Source organism: Trachurus trachurus, assembly GCF_905171665.1.
Source record: "Trachurus trachurus genome assembly, chromosome: 1".
Classification (NCBI taxonomy): domain Eukaryota; kingdom Metazoa; phylum Chordata; class Actinopteri; order Carangiformes; family Carangidae; genus Trachurus; species Trachurus trachurus.
In genome coordinates this window covers 5,797,753-5,817,037 of record NC_139891.1, presented here as the reverse complement: position 1 = coordinate 5,817,037, position 19,285 = coordinate 5,797,753, and the positions used below count along the sequence as shown (strand labels likewise).

At 41.1% G+C, this 19,285-nt stretch overlaps 1 protein-coding gene across 1 annotated transcript; it reads right to left on the bottom strand.

Moving 5' to 3' along the window:
- Positions 1-6,077: 6,077 nt before the first annotated feature.
- Positions 6,078-18,218, bottom strand: sec23b (SEC23 homolog B, coat complex II component). Its single transcript, XM_083994208.1, has 19 exons — positions 18,038-18,218; positions 15,385-15,612; positions 14,983-15,040; positions 14,758-14,844; positions 14,271-14,507; positions 13,637-13,719; positions 13,391-13,535; positions 11,970-12,128; positions 11,083-11,198; positions 10,850-10,973; positions 10,641-10,721; positions 10,455-10,544; positions 10,087-10,193; positions 9,656-9,809; positions 9,404-9,481; positions 9,038-9,199; positions 8,807-8,893; positions 8,325-8,546; positions 6,078-7,104 (listed from the first exon to the last, which is right to left on the bottom strand). The coding sequence occupies exons 2-19, from the start codon at positions 15,603-15,605 to the stop codon at positions 7,015-7,017; spliced, it is 2,301 nt and encodes a 766-aa protein (XP_083850334.1). The 5' UTR covers positions 15,606-15,612; positions 18,038-18,218; the 3' UTR covers positions 6,078-7,014.
- Between the last annotated feature and the right edge of the window lie 1,067 nt (positions 18,219-19,285).

Genomic DNA, 19,285 nt, shown 5'->3' with positions numbered 1-19,285 from the left:
AGCATCAGCATCAAGTGTAGGATGTTCTCATGATGCTCTCTCTCTCTCTCTCTCTCTCTCTCTCTCTCTCTCTCTCTCTCTCTCTCTCTCTCTCTCTCTCTCTCTCTCTCTCTCTCTCTCTCAGTTCAATTCATTTCAATTCAAATTTGCTTTATTGGCATGAATGTTAGGAGAACTATGTTGCCAAAGCATCAAGAATCAATTAAACAGAACAAATACAACTCACAGAATCAAATGTAAAATAAAAATAAATATATACATTTATACTGTATACACGCATGTGTAAGGTAGGTAAGTTGTTATAACGAAAAATATATACACATAGTTCATATTAAATGATGATGATGATGATGATGATGATGATGATGATGATGATGATGATGATGATGATAATAATAATAATACATAAAATAAAGAAATGAAAAAAAACGACAACAACAATATTATATCATATTGTGCAGCTAACTTTACAAATTCTGGATCTTCTCCCAGACAGACTTTTAACAGTTCATCACATGTTTTTCCCTGATACGATGGATCTGCTGCAGTTATCTGCTGTAGGAAAACCTCAATGTCGAAATTGTCAATGTATGTATCTCTCTCTCTCTCTCTTGATCCCTGCAGCTTATATCAGCTGCAACGATTTCCACTCTGGGAGTGTGTCAGACAAAAAATACAACTTTTATAAAACAGTTCACCAGGAATAACTTCTGACGCATTTGCCTGCTGTTGCTGAACTCACAGGAGACCTATTTTAAAGTAATACCGCGATAGACCATGACCAGAATACCTCAGTTTTAGCCCCTACAGGTTAGACCTGCAGTCTATGGGTCAGACTCTAGCTGACTACTACATCTCCCATAATGCAACCTTATAATAATGCATTTTATTTATAGGCGCCTTTCAGGACTCTCAAAGTCGCATTAAAACAATTAAAAGTGATATGAATGAACTGAATGTGATATATTGATAATGGATTAACTATAGTAAGCTAGGATAGGAGCAAAGTTAAAAGTCTGTGCCCATTTGAAGGATTTTGGTCATGATTAATTCATACACCTCACGATTCAGGGCCTATATTTGGATAATTATTTGTGAATCTAATTAACCTAAAGCTTAGAACAACTGCTACCATCTGCTGCATAACTGTTTATGTGCCAAGTTTTGATTTTGACTCTGAGTGAATAAGATTTTACTTTCTGGATTATGCAGAATATTTAAGAAATTGTGATCTTAATGCACATTTATTGTATAAATCTATACAATGACATCAAATGTTACCTTTCCCAAGCAGCAGTTGCGTTTAGTAGCTGACCTGGGCTCTGTCTGGTCAGAGGGAGGTCATGAAGAGAACAACAGGTTTTGTGCTGCTCCTGATCAGACTGATGGTGGTCTACTCTGTTGTGATCTCTACACCGTGACGAGTTGAAATGATTCCACAACACTGAAAGTTTTCAGTGAATTTTCCCCTAATCTGAACAGTGCTGGAGCACATAGAGACAACACAAAAGCTGGCATTTCAAAGACCTTTCCCATGAGTACTGCGATTCTTCGTGTGAGAATGAGCTATAAATACAAATCATTTGAGCCTCTTGGCAAACAGTGTTTACAAGCCAAGAGTAAATGAGGCCAGATAGGCTTGACATCTCTGTTACCTCAGTGGAGTGCCTTCATGTTCAGCCCCAGAGGCTTAGCTGCTCTTCAACATGACTCTGAAAACTGACAAATCAGACCAAGGCTCTCCACCTAAAGTGCCCCAAATACATGTGAACAAGCTGCTGGTGATACTGCAGGTAATTACCACCTTAGCAGGGTGTTGTACACAAGGCTGAGAGAGGAGTCAAAGATGAACATGCCCATGCAATTGTGTGGAATTAAATCTACAACTTCTATATCAAACATATCTGCACATACATTTAAAAAATAATGAACTGCTGATAATGGTTGAAAACATTCCAGCAGATACAGATGCACACTGTAGGATACTCGATTTGTCCCCACTCGGAGTAAACACTTCACTGCATCTCAGAGCTCCAAAAAGTGCCCTGTGTGACCTTAAATCACCCAGTTGTAATCGTGAAGAGCTAACAAGAGTCTTATTGAATATCAGCAGCATATTGGAAGTCAGAATACTTGGCTACAGCCTGGTAAGCACTGATTATGACGTCCATATTGAAGGCGATAGGCTGTCTCCTGAATTTGTGGCAATAACAAGCAGTTAATCCCTGCTCTCAAGTTAACACACTTTAAGTAGTTTGGTTGCAGTGTGGTGGAATACATGTTCACACATCCATCTGTAGTAGGAGAGTAATTCAATTTGCAAAACTTTCTTAACACATTATTTGAGGATATTTATTTTCTCAGGCTGTTATATCCGTTATATCCAGTGAACTCTTGGAAAACTGACCTCTGTTACATGTTACATTATGTTCCAATTATATTACTCATGTTACATTTTTTCATAGCGTGGTGAATGTGCAGGTCACAATTTCTCCACAAGAGTGTATTGGAGTTGTTGGATTGTGTATTTGATGAGTTTTGAGGGACAGTGGACCTGTACCATTCACCTCCATGGTGTTCGCCGAGCAGCTCGAGTCTCTGCCCCGCTGATCTCAAAACAACATGCACTGATAATTAAAGGTAATTTAATTAACCTACCCCTGTGACTAAAGGGATTATGGCAATAAACCAATTTGCCAAAATGTTTAACAATCCTTTTAAGGTTGATGTCCAGGGGCGGGTCCATAGTATTTTCTAGTGGGGGGCACGGGGTTAACAAATTAACATTAACAAATTATTACATTACAATATCATGGAAAAGTCAATTTCCAGTAGTTCAACCCCAACCAAGTATTGAGTGCATATAGATGGATATAGTTTTCAGAAGGCCAACATTTCTATATTAAAAATGCTTTAAAAAAAAATCCTTTGCAATATTTCAATTTTGGAGATACTGAATTTTAGGTCTTTACTGAATGTTAGTCATAATTATTACTATTAAAATAAACTGAATAAATAAAGACATGGGATGTTTCATTCAGTGTGTAATGGACATAGGCCTATATAATGTGTTAGTTTCACTTTTTGAACTGAACACATTCTACATCACGGAGGCGACGTCTTTTCACTCAGGGCTTCCTTCACCTCTGAAACGGGCAGTGTTGTGCTAGTTACTGAAAAATAGTAACTAGTTACAGTTACTAGTTACTTCATAAAAAAGTAACTCAGTTAGTAACTCAGTTACTTAAACCAAAAAGTAATGCGTTACTGAGAAAGTAACTTTTTCGTTACTTTAAAGGTTTTTTTTTCCCAATGCTCCCATTAAATAAAGGTTGATTGAATTCCCCTCTAACCTCATTTCAGTTCTGTAGCCTACTGATGCTGATGAAGAAACACGTATTTTTATCTGTACAATTTTACCATCATCATCATGCTGCATGATGTCAGCAGCAGCTTGACCTAACTGCAAAAAAATCTCGAGTTACGTTTAAGACTGTTTTCAGTGACGGAAGTAAATTCACTCCAGCGGTATTTATTTTATCGATCGATCAGCTGTGTTTACCCAGAGCGATCAGCTGTGTTTACCGTTTCAGGCGTCATAATTCGAGTCCGTCTGTCGGACTCCAACCGCTGCTGCTCGGGTGGAGTGGGTGCTTGTGTGTGTGCGCTGTGACTCGAGCTGTGTCCCAGTTCAGGGGCTGCAGCCTGAACTGAGACACAGCTTCGGTCTCGGATGCTGCGTTAGCAAAGTTACCTTAGCTCGCCGTCATGCCCTGCCCAGAGAATCGCTCTGACCTGTCCAGTCCTCTTCATGTAGCGTGTTTGATTACGTGTGGGACGCTAGAGGGCGGCCACCAACTAGTGCAGTGTCTGTGCTCTGTCTTTCTTTCAATTCAATGAAACTTTATTGATCGCTGAAATGTTATAGGAATGTTGTGTGCCGCTGTAAAACCTCACCAAAAGGAACGGAGTAACGCAGCGTTTGGTAACGGGAACGGAGTTACTGATTTAAAAAAAACAACGCGTTACGTTATTAGTTACTGAAAAAAGTAACGGCGTTACGTAACGGCGTTACTAATAACGCGTTACTACCCAACACTGGAAACGGGGCAGAGCTCCATGGGAAACACCTGCCTGACACAGCAACGTAGGGAACCGTGCATGTCCGCGGTGCACAGCTCCACGGACATGCACGGGGGGGAAAAAACGGTGTCGCCGTTGCATCGAATGCACGCGGCTAAGCGCCGCTTTGGGTAACGAGCGCGCACATCGCACGTCTACATTGGAGGTCGGCTGTTATCAGTATAATCAGAGACAACCATGAATGAGTTCACCTCAGTTTCATGTGATTGTCACTGTCAGCCTGTTAGAAAAACATTTTACTGACCCCAGTTGAGACGCTGAGACATTGATATTTCAGAGCTTCCTTTACATCGCCTCCATACTCAGACTCAGTGCAAACATGACTGACTGCCGTACATCATCAAGAAGATACAAAGTCTTGTTTGAAACGAATAAATTTGCAAATAGCTTTGCTAACAAAAAAAATCAGTAATTTAATGTTTTCACAATGTTCATTTCACTTCACGTTTCTGTGCTTCTTCGTTTTCTTTTCTGAGGCTCTCTTAATGCTCACAGATCTATGGAGGCTGCAACGTAAAGATCATCATAGGATGATTATAAGATGCTGGTCCTATGGTTTGTGTTATTATTGACTCTTCACTGATGTCTGTGGGAGTGAGATTTGGGATTAGAACATTGCATTTATTCCAGCATACATTTTTAATATACATTCAAACTTTGATTTTAGGCCCTATATAATCTCAATCACAGAGACAAACAGAGCAATATCATTAATGGAACGTGTCACAGTATTGTGTCAGTTGTCGTTATATAAACATGCTATGACATATTCTATATAGCAATCTTACATAAGTTATCCGGGACAGAAGCCAGAATGGATTTCTTTGGCTGCTGGACTAGAACTGATCTGTTAGGATTTGATAGGAGATAATAAAGACGACACATTTCCTTACAGCTTTGCCTAAGCCTGGGAATCACATGGACGTGAGCATCATGAATGGTCACTAAAAAAGAAAATAGTGGAGAAAAGAAAGAAATGTTCTTTTGTCCCGTTGAATTTCATGGAACATGCACAGATGCGACCTTTGCATGTGTCAGGAAGAAGCCACAGTGATATTAATATTTCCCCTTAATGGGATCATTTTATATCTGTGCATATTATGGCTTCAACTCACACACAACAGCATCACTCTTAACTGAGAAACACATGGATAATAATAAAAGGAGCTTTCGGCATTGTGCATAAGTATCCATGTCAAAAGAGATTAAGAGCCACTGCATTGCCTCTTTTTATTTGGCCTTGAATACCTTTTGGACCATATGTGGCTTCAGAGTGCAACTTTGTGAGGCCTAAGCTCTTGATAGACACAGACTTCATTTGTTTTTCAGTGGCAACTTCCGCATAAAGCTGCTAGGAGTAGAATTTGCCCCTAAACAGATAGCCCCAACGGATTAGTCCTCGTAATCTGCCGTTCACTGATCCTCGAAATCATACTGTCTGGATGCTGTGAAATCAGCTTACAGTGACAGTAGATGGTGTGTGAGTGGTTTTATGATTGGGGTTTGCGTGCCGTGTAGGCTTTACGTACAGTAGTGACGAACGAGAAAAAGACAATTGTTTAGCGAGTGTCGCTTCCAATCTGAGGACATGCCACCCACTACTGTAGCAACATGCCGTGTTGCACTCTCACACACACACACACACTGGCATGAAACCATTCAAATCTGTAATACTACGCAGTCAGAGTGAGATGCAACAGATGCCTGCTGGTTAAACTGAGCATCTCCGGTAACCCTTGACTTCCATGTGAAAATCCACTTGTTACACCTCAGCAGACATGGGACTTGGTTGTATATGCATAAAAATTCTTATCGTTCAAAATTACAATGGCATAAATAATATTAATAAAAAAAAGGGTGTGCATGCTGGTGCAAAGACAGATAACAGACAGAATCCATTTCCTGTTTTTTTTTTTTTTTTAATATATGGACAGCATTAAGAACCCAGACAGGATCTAAATCACACAAACGTCTCTTCTTTACAGTCTCACAGTATATTAAAGTTTGATTACAAAGACACTTGGGTAGTCATCAGGTGCAAAATACCAGATGGTGAAAGAGACGGGATCAGTGGACTAAACGATAGACCGTCCTATGAAGTTAAGGTTAAAAATAAAAGTCAATGTTCGTCATTGAAACCAGAGTCAGTTTAGTTGGTGTGATTGACTTCCATCCTTCAGAACATTAATCCTCATTATTCAGAGGGAATTTTCTTGGAAAACACATAAGTTATAATCCATATAGGATTCTTTTTCTTTCTGTCAAATAGACTGTGATTAACAACGCATCAGTGTGAGGATCAACAAGCCCTGTGTGTGAACATTTTCTCAACCAGCATTAGGAGGTACCATTATAATTTATTTTACGAGAAAAATTCTAGACAAGTCGTTAGCTATAGACAAAGCAAATACATGTAAGCATCTCACTGACCAGCACCTTCAACCAAGTCTGATGCAGCAGAGACACATACAAGGAGAAACAAACAAAAAAAAAGAAAACAAATAAAATTATTAGTCATCTGTCATTCTGCATGTCAGAGGTGATCCCGTATACGTAGAAATAGAGATGATATTGCTTTCATGAGGACATTCTGGTTCCGCAGTGTTGGAGCCATTTCTTATAAATAACAAGATATAGGACATGAGTAGAAATGACATTTGTTTTCTTATTAGGAATGTGATATTCTCTCCCTTTTTCTGTTCCTTTTATGTCATGAAAAGGTCACATATGAAAGAGCGCTGTATAAAATCAAGCAAGCACATACAGTCGACTCTGTGGGTTTGGGGCTGCTTTACAAAAACAGAGGAAATGTTGATGGATCCCACTATCAGAACAGGAATGTCACATCACTCCTTCTCTCTTTAGAGGCGTCTATGCAGAACTGGAAACGGCCAGTTTCTTCAGGTGGTCCATGAAGACCTGCAGGCTGACGTCATCGGTGAGGATCGGGGCTCCGGTCTCCTGTAGAGGACGAAAATAGCGGTTGAGCGATTTACTCACTTTACAAACGTCTTTCCATGACATAACTCTGATCCAGTGATCACTTTATTGAACCAAAACACATTTATCACTAAGAGAAGCTTATGCAAGACCTTGTTCTCTGGTTAATCTCGTTTTCAGACTGCCAGAGATGTATTTGCAAGTTATGGTTCAGCTGTTCCCTGACACAGGAAGTAAGAGATTAATGCTATTTTCAGCTTTCAATCCCCCCCCCCCACTTACAATCGGTGGTTAGCTGACCCCTGACCTGTGTTTACTGACAGTTTCACTTCATTTCTTCTGAGTTCTCAGGGTCAGTGATTGTTTTTCATGTGGGGACCCTAACCCTAACCCGATCCTGGGATTTTTAAGTTTTAAATTTGATCAACGGAGTCAATTAAATATACATCGTTTCTCATTTGCATGTAGTTACAAGTGCTCTGTAGGAGGATGCACATCACCTCAGCCCATGTTAGTGGTATGATGCGACAGACATGAGAGTCCACTGAACCTAGATACCCAGAAAATTATGTTTTGTATAATTTGTCTAAAAAGAAAAGATCCCTGTGTGCTCAATTGAGAGCTGGTATACTTGGTCTTCATATTGAGACAGGCAGATATGTTGGCACAGCAGAAGACAATGTTTTGTAATTCAAATGTGTAATTTATGTGACATCCAAGAGGTGGAGAATGAAATTCATGTTGTGTTCTATTGTCCTTTCTATGACTCTATAAGACAAAAATTGTTTAGTAAGGTAGATCCAAATAACGAATGTGTGTGGTTAGACGATGCTGAGAAGCTAAAACATCTTTTTCAGTTGAATATGTTTGTATTTTCTTTATTTCTTGAAAAGGCTTGGGCAATGAGATGAAGAGCGATATATAGTTGAGTACTGAAAGTGATCTGAAATTGTTTATTTGCGTCACACCTGTGTGGCAGGTAACACCAACAGGAAGGACTGTCTAGTCTTTGTTTTCATGTATTTGTCATTAAATGTATCTTGTAATCCCATATGGGATGGGCCACAGTGGTGGAATGACACGAAAATAAAGAAAATTCATTCATTCATTCATTCATTCATTTAGAAAGTCTAGAAATGCTTACAACAAAACACATTTAAAAGCAACATAACATAAAATCATTAGAAATCTGAATATTTAAAGCAATCATTCCAAAATAGCAAGGTGTAGCTGTACGGTACCTGTCCCCAGGCGTAGAGGTTGTTGTGGGTCTGTGATGGGTTGACCTTGGAGAGCAGGAATCGAGCCTGTGAGCCTCCATGCTCGGTGTCGATGTAGCGCGGCATGGGGAAACGTGTCTGCAGGATCTCCTGGGCGTCGTCCAGAGGAGCCTGCAGCAGCTGTTTGAAGTTCTCATACTCGGCCATTTCCTGGTAGCCTGCCTTTCGCCACTGGGCAATAGTCTGGGAATGGAGATGAAAAAGGCAGCATTCAGAAATGACTTCTGTATCACCAACATGATTCCTTTAGCTTGATTTGCCTGCAATCTAAATGAATTTTAGATTTTAGATGAATTTTAATGGCTTTTAACACCTTGCCAGGAGGACTACAGTCGGAAACTAGCCGTTGGCTAACACTGGCACCTTTACATTTTATTATGTTCATTAATGTGCATTGTCCTCCTGAAATAAAAAAAAAAATAGATGCACTATAGCTGTCTCACCTCTCCATGGAAGATAACCAGCTGGAAGAAGGTGTCCATCAGCAGGATTCGATCTGGCAGGATACTGCTGCTGTCCAGGAGCACAGGCTGTGAAGCACAAATACCATCCAGGTTAGAAAACCACAAGCACCAAAAACAAGTTCACATTTCATACAGAGACATTGTGGGGAAGCTTCTAGGAAAGGAAAGTTGGACTCTTCCAAACGGTGGTGTGGAGGGTGTGAGGCTGACCTCTGGTGGTCCATGGAAGGAGTATGAGTAGAGGATGGGCTGGACCATGATCAGGGACTGGGTGAGGTCCTGCCTGACAAAGTGGTGCCTGTAATAGGACGACTCATCTGGGCTGTTGTTGAACACCTGAAGGAAGGGCGAGCGCCGCAGGTGGAACATGAACTGCAGGAGAATGAAAGAGAGGAATAAAAAAAAACGTTAGAATAAATAATAATTTTTTTCTTAAAAAAAAAAAAAAAAAATCAGCTCAAGCAGACAATCGTAATGGATACACTGCTAAATTAAACAACTGAAGACTGCAAAATAATATTCAGTCACAACTTAACAGAGTCACATTCATGCATCTCCACTAGGAGGCAGGTTTACCTGTGGGTACAGAGACAGAGACTCTGACAGCTTGAAGGATGAAGGATCATCTTTGTTGAACTGGCCAAACTTTTGACACTGTAAGCAAGAGAGACAAAACATTGTTTGGACACTGATCAAACCAAATATTATGCACCAATAACTCATAAAAAGTGACAGGACAATGTTTGGTTTAATTATATCACAGAATTCAACACAACACAACAAAACAAACACAAGCAGGGAGTAGTCTTGTGCAGGAATGTCACTCACCAGGCGGATGAGCTGCCTGTCCAGCCAGCGCAGGACGTCTGGGCCTTCCTCCGACTCGGCTCTGAAGACTCCCAGGCGAGCCATGAGCACGGCGGCTGCTTCTTGGTCGAACGAGGACTCGATGTGCTGGATTTGGGACTGTGCATCTGCCCAGCTTGGATAGGGACGAAGGAGGAAAAGAAGATAGAGAGAGGAGGAAGGAGAGGGAGGAAAGCAGGAGAGGAGAAACCACACAGGTGAACACACAGGTGAGAACAGGTGCGGTGTGTGAATGACGCACATGCACGCAAGACTGCGAAGATGTACGCATTCTTCCAAGGCCGATATTAATTTTATTTGTCACATTCTTGACTTGATGTCAAGTTTCGTGTTATGCCAGCTTGCATTTTTCTTTTTCCACCCTTGACAGTTGTTTCAGAGAGAAATCTTACTTCCTGGCGATGGTGGTGACCCGTATCCTCCTCTGTGTGTTGGAGTGCTGGTACTGGGTGACGAACTGGATCGCCCCTCGGCCACCCTGGGGCACTGGCGCGTTGTGCTACACAAACACAAAACAGTGGAGACGGTAAGTCAACAATTGACAATACACTTTTTTGTATGAGCTGAATAAACGGCCTTCTGCTACAGGACAAGAAAGAAACCAAGCCACACAAGAAGCCATTGTTCCTACAGCTTTGCTCGACAAAGGCTTCATCACAGCTTTTCCCTTGTTTGATGTGATAAGCGACTGTACTGTCAACAGCATGCTGTGACCCCGTCAACTGAAAAGCTCAAAAAGGTACATGGAAATGTCCCTTACCTGGTTCACTACTTCAAAATACATGCCCAGAGTGGTGGAGGGGTTGAGACTGCACACCTTCCACTGGGTTGTGCCACCGACGCCCATCTCCTACGAAAAGCAGAGCACATAAGCGGTAAATAACAGCTCTCAGGATAACTATTTTGAAAACAGAGAAACTGAATCTCATCTGGGGCAGTGACCTACATTTTCTGAAACACTGGAACCTTTAGAGTTGAGCGAAACACATGGTCCAATGGCTCCGCAAACCTTCAGCTCCCTTGATGTCTAGAGACAGAAAAAGACAGGACATAAACTCAACTTCCACATCAAACAATAATGTACAACTTAACATTAAAAGCTCTGATAGAGCGAGTAAGGTAAAAAGATACTCTGATGGTGAGTTGCTTCTTTACCTTGACTTCTAGGACACCTCCAAAAGCCATGCGGAAGTCTCCGTTGTAGTCTTTACTGAACACTCTCTGGAAGGTTTGCTTGAACAGAGAGGTATTGAAGGAGTCTCCCATTACAATGTGGCCCCTGGTAATGAAGCGCAATTTATTATTAGGATGCTCAAATATGCTTAGAAAGAGACAGACAAATATAATCTAACACCCTAAAGCCAGTGGAACAATGAGGACTGACGTACCCAGTGAGATTAGACAAGCACTTCATCTCCAGCAGTCCGGTCTGGTCCAGGGCGCAGGCGTAGATGTCAATGCAGTGGCCGTTCACTGCTGAGCGGTTGGACAGGGCTTCATAGTACTATACGATACAAATACAATCACTTAATACCGATAAACAAATTTTTACTCTACATTTTTAATTAGGGCTGCCACAAACCATTATTTTGATAATCGACTAGTCACTGATTATTTTTACGATTAGTCGACTAATGGGATCATACGTAAATTGCAGCTTATCGCACAAGCATGCAGCTGCTCTCATATCCTTCCAGCTTTAGTGTTTAAGGTATGTGCTAACTGAAAATAAAGACAATTAAGATGATAGTTCATTAAACTTTTAATGAACTTTGCAGCTTGTAGCAGCATTTTGCGGACTTTCTTCAACTTACCAACTGTAGCTTTAATGTTAGCAGCTAACTAGCCAATTAGCTTACTGAGACAGCTGTCCCTCTTTGCCAGAAATTGAATCAGCCACAAAGTGCTTCCTTTTCAGATGCTCGGGCATCGCCATCGTACCGCCATGGAAGGCAAGTTCTGCCTTGCAGATTTTGCATTACACATTCTTCCCTTTTATTTTGGTAAAATGCTCCCAAACTTTTGAGCTCCGTTGCCGCCTTGCCATGATACTGTTTGGGCATAACCTTTCCGGTGACGATTACCACTACTGAGCATGTGCGTCAAGGACAGAAAGGCAGACAGGGCAGCGGCAGTTTTGAGAGGAAAAAAAAAGCTTTAAAAAATCAACGATTTGTCGATATTGAATTAGTCGTCGACGATTTTGATAGTAGACGTAATCGTGACTAGTCGACTAATCTTGGCAGCCCTATTTTGAATGAGAGGGACATTTCACCTTAGTGGCTTTTTTCAAATGGCGTGCGTTGTCCTTCTGGATGTCATGCCAGGAGCGGATGGGGGTTTTCAGCTCATCGCCAACCACCATGCCAGGGCCCTGGGTGGGAGGCCCGCCGATGAACAGCATCACACGAGCCCCTGTGTTGGGGAACGTACCCTGTGGGTGAGACGTAAGAGAAGTCAGTCATGGGTTGGAACTTTTCTTAAATTACAATCTGACTTCTTTTTTTTTTGTATAACTATGGCACAAAGTATTTATAACATTTTTTTTTTTTTTTTACCAACTTTACTACATTGTAGGCACTTTAAATTGATACCAATTCCCCTGCTGCACAACTGTACTGCTGCTGAACTGGTGCTTGCAAATCTCATCCCTTGTGCTGAATCCCTGTTTTAGGCTGTGGGTAATGAGCACAAATAGACCACTGACCTAGTTCTTAAATTTGCCATTTAAATTGGAGTGTTGGGGAGAGTGGTACTTAAGGACGCTGCCTAATGAAATGGGAGAGGATCACCTGTACTGATTCAGCCTCAGTAATCCACAATACAACCATTCAGAGGCAAGTGACAAAAAAACTGAAAATAGATTAATTTCCTGATTTAAACTCTAATTATCAGACAAAACTGTTTTATTCAGTCAAAATGATTTTTCATTCTAACAATGCCATTTTTCCTCACTTATCTAGAAAAGCCAAATCCAGCTTCACCGGATGTATGTATAAAGTTTGATGACAGAGTAAACCTGACAGCCAACGCTTAGAGCAAAGTCCACAGTGCAAAAGTCCAAGACACAGCGATACATTTGGACACAGGCCACGTAGTTACACAGCCGCCAGACTGAGCTTTTAACATAATGCAACACTTGATAGCAGCTTCTACGTAAAAGCTGATTCATTTATAAGGTGTACTCATTCATAGAGAATGACTAAACCAATAAGCCTGCTGATAGTGGATCACAACCCTTTTGGGGAGTTGTGCTTTTTTGTCTGTATGAAAACATTCATTCATCAGCTCAAATGCATCTAAACAAATCTATTCTAATCCATTTTTTTCCAGCTTCCATTTTTCAACCATCTGCTGGAGGAAAGTACAGCGGGGGAACAATCAGTTATGTAAGCATGCAGATTAGCAGGAGAAGAAGAGAAGATAATGATGGTAGAGAGAAAAGACACAAGGCAAACAAGAAATCAGCCTTTGAACTGATAAAACACATGTACTGTTCCTTTAGCAGATAATTATCAGGCAGTGTGTGCTTAAGAACAGTTACATGTGCCACGAAAGGGAGCTAAAGTTCAGGAGCGCCTGAACTGCACATAGACTGTTGTTTCCTCTGAATTAAGGACACATGTACACAATGTGTTATCTGTATTCTCTCCATGTACAGCATCGTTTGTTTTCCTGTGTGTGTGAGCGCTGTACCTCCAGTAGGCCGACAGCAACCGACAGTGCAACGCCAGTGGAGCGGAGCGGACGTTTGCCCTGAGGGACAGGCCAGGGGTCTCTCTGAAGCTCACCCAGCAAATCTGTCAGATTCATGTCCACTCTGTGCACAGGCTGAAGGAACCTGGATATGAACACACACACACACACACACACGTGTTAGAGAAGAAAAACAAGCAGCTATCATCACCTGGCACATTTGAAGTGTTACTTTCTCCTTCATACCTGCATGTGGCTGCAGCTTCCTGAGGGGGCAGCGGGCGACCTTGCTGTGCTGATGCTGCTGGTTTTGTTAAACCCAGCATCTCCTGAAACACACAACGTAAAACACACATATTATTAAGTTGAATAGAGTGTGTTATTATCAACTATACATTTCAAATTTCTTAGAGTGATTGCACTATATTGGAAAAATGTAGAACCACCATCACTGGCAATATGGGAGAAGGAGTTGATAACTTGTCTTGGACTGGAGAGATTGACATACATTGTTAAAGGTAAACAGGAGGAGTTTGTTTGTATTTGGGAATCATTTATGTCATTCCTGACCAATGAAATGGATAACACTGACTGAATAACAGATTATGAAATGATCCTACCTTTTATTTAATTTTAATTTAATTTAATATATTTGTTCCATTTTATTCTTATTTATTTATTTTACTCCATTAGTTTGATGTCTGTTGTCACTGTCCATTTTATTTATTCTTTTTTCTTTGTCTGTGTGAATGAGTGGCTGTTCGAGGGGATATAAATGAAAATGTCTGTACATTCGATATAAAGTTTGAGATGAGATGAAAAACTACTGGGTAATACAACGCTGACATGACTCTTTTATTTTCCTCATTCCTCAACCCACCTGGATCTGTTTGGAGGACAGGTCCTTGGTGCCCCTGAACACGTAGCTCTTGGCAATGCCCTCACAGCTGAGCTCGTGAACCTGGACCATGCGTCCGAATGTGATCAGGCCCACCAAGGCGTTGGGCGGCAGCAGGCTGAGGGACATCTGTAGGGACTCCTTGAGGGCCTGCAGGTCCTCCTCTTCCAAACATGTGTCCACCACGTAGAGGAAGATCAGTGGAGTCGGAGGTCCACGCTGGAAAAGGCAGGATGGGAAGGTTATGGAGAGCTGAACTTCATAGGACTCATTTCCATACACTTGATCATGTTCAGCCTGGCGATGTTAATCATGTTGGTATTTAATGGGATGCAGGTTCAATCCAAGCCTTCTAAGTAAAAATAAGAACTATTTCTTTTTGAGGTTCCTGATTGAAATAATTGATATTCAGTTTATGCACATGGCTGAGGTTAGAGTGCACGTGTGTGTGTGTGTGTGTGGCATTTACCTGTACTATGTACTCGATAGTAGAAAACTGTGGCATGAGTTCAGCCGGCTGATTCACTTCTGATATGCCTGCGTAAGAGGGAGGGAACTGCAGAGAGAAAGAGAAAACCTGATGAACCAGCCTGACACAGGAATGCAACATGTGCATTAAGTTATTATATACTATGAAAATGTAGTATTTAAGGTAAAGCTCTGATCAACTTCAGGAATAACTGTCATTACTTACTGGGTTTCTCTGAAAGCAGAAGTTGCATGCCCATATTTTTGCTCTGAAGTCGACTTGACTGTAAAAACAAGGATTAAAATGATTTAAGGTTTCCATCCAATTGGCGGGAGCTTGACTGATACTGGGCTTTCAACCACCACACCCAGTAATCATAACTCATCAGCATTAGACTTATAATTACATAATTGGAAGCTCTACAGCTTTCTTTCATCCTTATTGACATTCCTTATGAACATGAAATATCAAGGATGCCGCCGGAAAAGCAGAATTACGTGGATGGTTAAGCACGATTCCCATGTAAAAGAACAAAGCTAAATTATATAACAGAAAAAAACAAAACACACTCAGCTGTATGTGTGAGCATGGCAACATGAGCATAGTAAGTATTTCTCATTTACTCACCACAGTGGGTTAAGCACTGCCTTGCAGTTGGCCCGGCTGCACATAACTGGTTCATACTGGACAGGCGGCAGGTCGGGCCTCTCCTTGAGGGGTGTGAAGAGGCAGGAGACGGGGACCACCAGCCGGGTCGCTTCAAGGCGGCTGGAGGGCCACAGGTTCCAGCTGCATCTCACCCCGTCCCTGTCTTCGTTCTGTTGGATGAATTCCTGGTAGGTCGCCATCACCGAGCTTCGATAGAGAAAAAGTCCAATACACAAACGGGTTAGTTTGTTGGCCCGACGGAAGAACCAGAATGTAGTGTCTGTGACACTGGAAGTCCACGCTCGTTCTTGTCCGTCTTTCACCTCAGACACTGGTTACAATGACACTCAGCCTTTATACTGACACTCCTCCCTTCTCCTGAGCCAAAATTAGACAATAGACATAGAGGTTCTCGAGTATGACGCAGTTTTGTGTCATAAGAAAACCTGACCAGCTTGTTTTGACGAAAGAAGGAGCAGGAATTCACAGTGTTCCTCCAAAGCTCCTCCAAAGCATTGTTGGAATGCATTCGCGAAATATCAATGACGCCTTTAGCAAAGCATCACCGAGGATCCTGTTGTAGAAGGTTTACACCCTCCCCCTTTTGTCTACCATCATCAGAGGACACAGTACAACACTTGTTCATTACAATTACAACCAGAGTTTGAAGACAGCAGAAACAAAAGGTGTTCTAAACTACTATAGCCAACACAATTATGCACCAAGTAGGACTTCAGCTACTAATGATTATGAGCTATTGATCTAGAAATAGTTTCTTCAATCAACCAGTGCTGTTAAGTTAGTATGTTGAAAGATAATGTGAAAGTCATGAGAGATAATACAGAATTTCCAAGACCCCAAAGTGATGTCACCAGTGCATTAGTCCATCAGTCCATGTGTCTGACAAGCAGTTCGCAATCCAAACATATTCTGTTCGCTGCTAATTATCAACAACAAAGCTGCCAACTCTCTGACTTGAAAAGCTGGAACTAAGAAATGTTGAGACTACGCCTGTCAGGCTGTAACAATTATTACATGATTGCCTGATGGCAATTATTTGAGCTAACCGCAATCATTTTGCATAATTGTTCAAATTGTTTCCTTTCATCTGTACAAAAACAGCTGGATGGAACTAAGAGATGTTTGAGGTTTGACTGGTGCTCTTTAATGACATCATCACGTTGCACCCCCCTTTTTTGCGATAGTTTAACTGCAAATGAGTGGAGAATTAGCGCCACAAACTGTTTAGTCTTCTCCCCTCTGTCTGTTTGTTACTTTTGTAAAATGACCTTGAAAGGTGCCATAGCTATTGCTATTATTGTTATTATCATTATTATCTTGAGGCGTTTAATTTCTAATATTTGACCGGATTTCCTTGAGCATTTATTGACATTGGCATCATGGATTTAGTTGCAAAGCCTGAAGGTAAACAGAAATGTAGTTTTTATGTTCCAATGTTTAATGCCAAAAAATGGCTCTTCTTCTTAAGGTGTATGTGTATTATTAAATTATGTTTAGGCTTATACTATAATAGTGGTATAAAATCATCAGAAAAGACAGTTATGGTTAATCACATTCATTTGTGGCACCTAAAAATGTCACATTCTCACAGCCATAGCTGAGCTTAATTTCTAAACAGAGCTGGTGATGAAATTATGATCCATTAATGTAACATGATCATTTCAGTTTCCAAATACATGAATCTGTCACAATTTAAAAGTAAAATCACAGGTGACAGCTTTGTGTTACCGGGAACTGAACATCTCAGTATCTCAAAAGTCAAACAATTACCAATAACTGTAACACTGCGTCTAATCAGAACTAAAAGGTTTAGTAGGTAACTTGATTAATCCATTCAGAGAACAATAACCAGAAACTACTTTAGTAACTGATTAATCACCATACAGTTTTTCAAATAAAAATGAGTATTCCCCGGGAGTTCCACCCTCATGACTTCTGTCATAACTCACCTAGGTTACAATGATGGTCGATAAACAATACATCTGAAGCCAACACTTTTAAAAGTGGTCATGGAAAATCAAACACGACTGTCTGCTGTTGGTATATGCTTGTGCTCTCTAGCGTTTTATTACGGAGTGAGACCTTTGCCTTGCTATTTCCAGAGAAGGTGTGGTACAAGTATTAGTGACAGGCAGCTGTTCATTACAAAAAAAAATCATCTCCTTATTCTGGCAATCTGCTGAAACCTTGACAATATAACCTTAAATTCTTCAGTATTGTGAAATCTGCACCCAGTAAATTCAACCTGATTATCTACGTGTGGTCAACAACACAGGCTACAGGCCACGTATCAGCATCGATGGACCATGGAGGTTGATATTCGTCTTGAACAACATTAATGCTCTAAAATCATACAAATATGGCCATTTTCGCCGTCTACGCCCTCCCGTTGGATCACACCAAACACCTTCAGAAAACGGTGTATTGTTAATCCCTGTTGACAGTTGTGTCTCCGCTGCTCTGCCACTCAAACCTCTTGAAGCTAACGCTACGTCGCACAGCTACCGGTGGGTTAGCTAACGGAATGTAGCATCAACCCACTTCCTGTCGCTTCGTCAATGGAGGAGCAACGGGCGGCCTACTTTCGACCGTAATTCAGTCGAGTGCTTACCTTTTGTGTCAGGTTTGCCTCAGTTTTAGACAGGAGTACGTTGTATTCGAGACAGGTTACAGCATTTGGAGGTATTAGGCCGACGGGTGTTGAGGGACACAGAGAGACGACGGTGGGGGGATCTCTCGTATCAGCCGGCTTCTGCACTCTACTAGAATGACGTGTTACTCTAAGTTCAGTCGTCTCCTATTGGCTGATCCTTCCATTGCGTCACCAGGGCGTGCGTGCTCTGCGTACGCACCACGGGAGGAGAGGAGGGCTGACTATGGGAAATGACGTTTTGACACAGTTGTAGTAGCTGCTACCGTGGATGTTTTAGAACCTATATATTCCTATTATACATCCATGGTTGTTACAAAGTAGAAATTGATAACCTGTTATTAGACAGTGTGAATACTGCCTCTTAATTGTAGGCCATTCGACCGCTGTTTAAGTAGCCTATCCTACATTGTTTTTAGATTAAGTTTCACATCCACTTTGCAGAGGAGATGCCTACTAGGCTACCTCATTTAAAGTTCATTCATTAATTATTCAATTAAAAAAAGCTTGGACTTTATCGTAATAATGTAGGAATTATTATTTTTACTATTGTTTTTCAAGGTCTACTGGAATTTGTCTTTGTGTCTGTGTCAGATAATAGACTATTAAAGTAATCAATAATCTAGCCCTAGTGCAGTTAACATATTATATACATATTATGATTTTACAAAAAATATGACCTCTTACATTAGAATGGGATGCCTAGATGCAGGGAATTTAATATGCCTACTTGATTTAGTAACTAGCCAGCTTTATCAATCTGTGTTCACAGACTAGGCCTACAGATGTAAATAAGCTCCAGAGCTAATAAGCCATATTTATAACACGTTTTTGTATGTTCATTAATATGCACAAGTGGTCCATCTCCTCCGCTCTATGTTTTCTACAGTTTTATATCTCAAGGTCAAACAAACCCTGTTGCTCCCCTGCAGCATGTATCCGTGATGCTGGAGGGGAAACTAGCACACTGCTGCTAGTGGTCATGCTGCGTTCAAGGCTGCTCCCGTATACTGGGAGTTTTTTTTTTTTTTTTTTTTAATTTGTCTGCGTCGAAACCACTTGTTTTGGGTCTTAGCTAATTTTGAAAAGCCGCGTAGGCCTATGTAAGCAAAGGATGTCCGAACATCTGATCTCATCCACTCAAGTCAATAACCCACTTTCAATAGGAAAGTTCACGCTGCAGTGCACTTTTTGAAACATGACCCATCC

Coding starts and splice junctions, on each gene's coding strand:
- sec23b (XM_083994208.1), bottom strand. CDS start 15,605: ATGGCGACCTACCAGGAATTCATCCAACAGAACGAAGACAGGGACGGG. Junction 11,199..11,969: donor ATTTGAAAAAAGCCACTAAG/GTGAAATGTCCC, acceptor TGTATCGTATAG/TACTATGAAGCCCTGTCCAA. Junction 8,547..8,806: donor TGGTTATCTTCCATGGAGAG/GTGAGACAGCTA, acceptor CTCCATTCCCAG/ACTATTGCCCAGTGGCGAAA.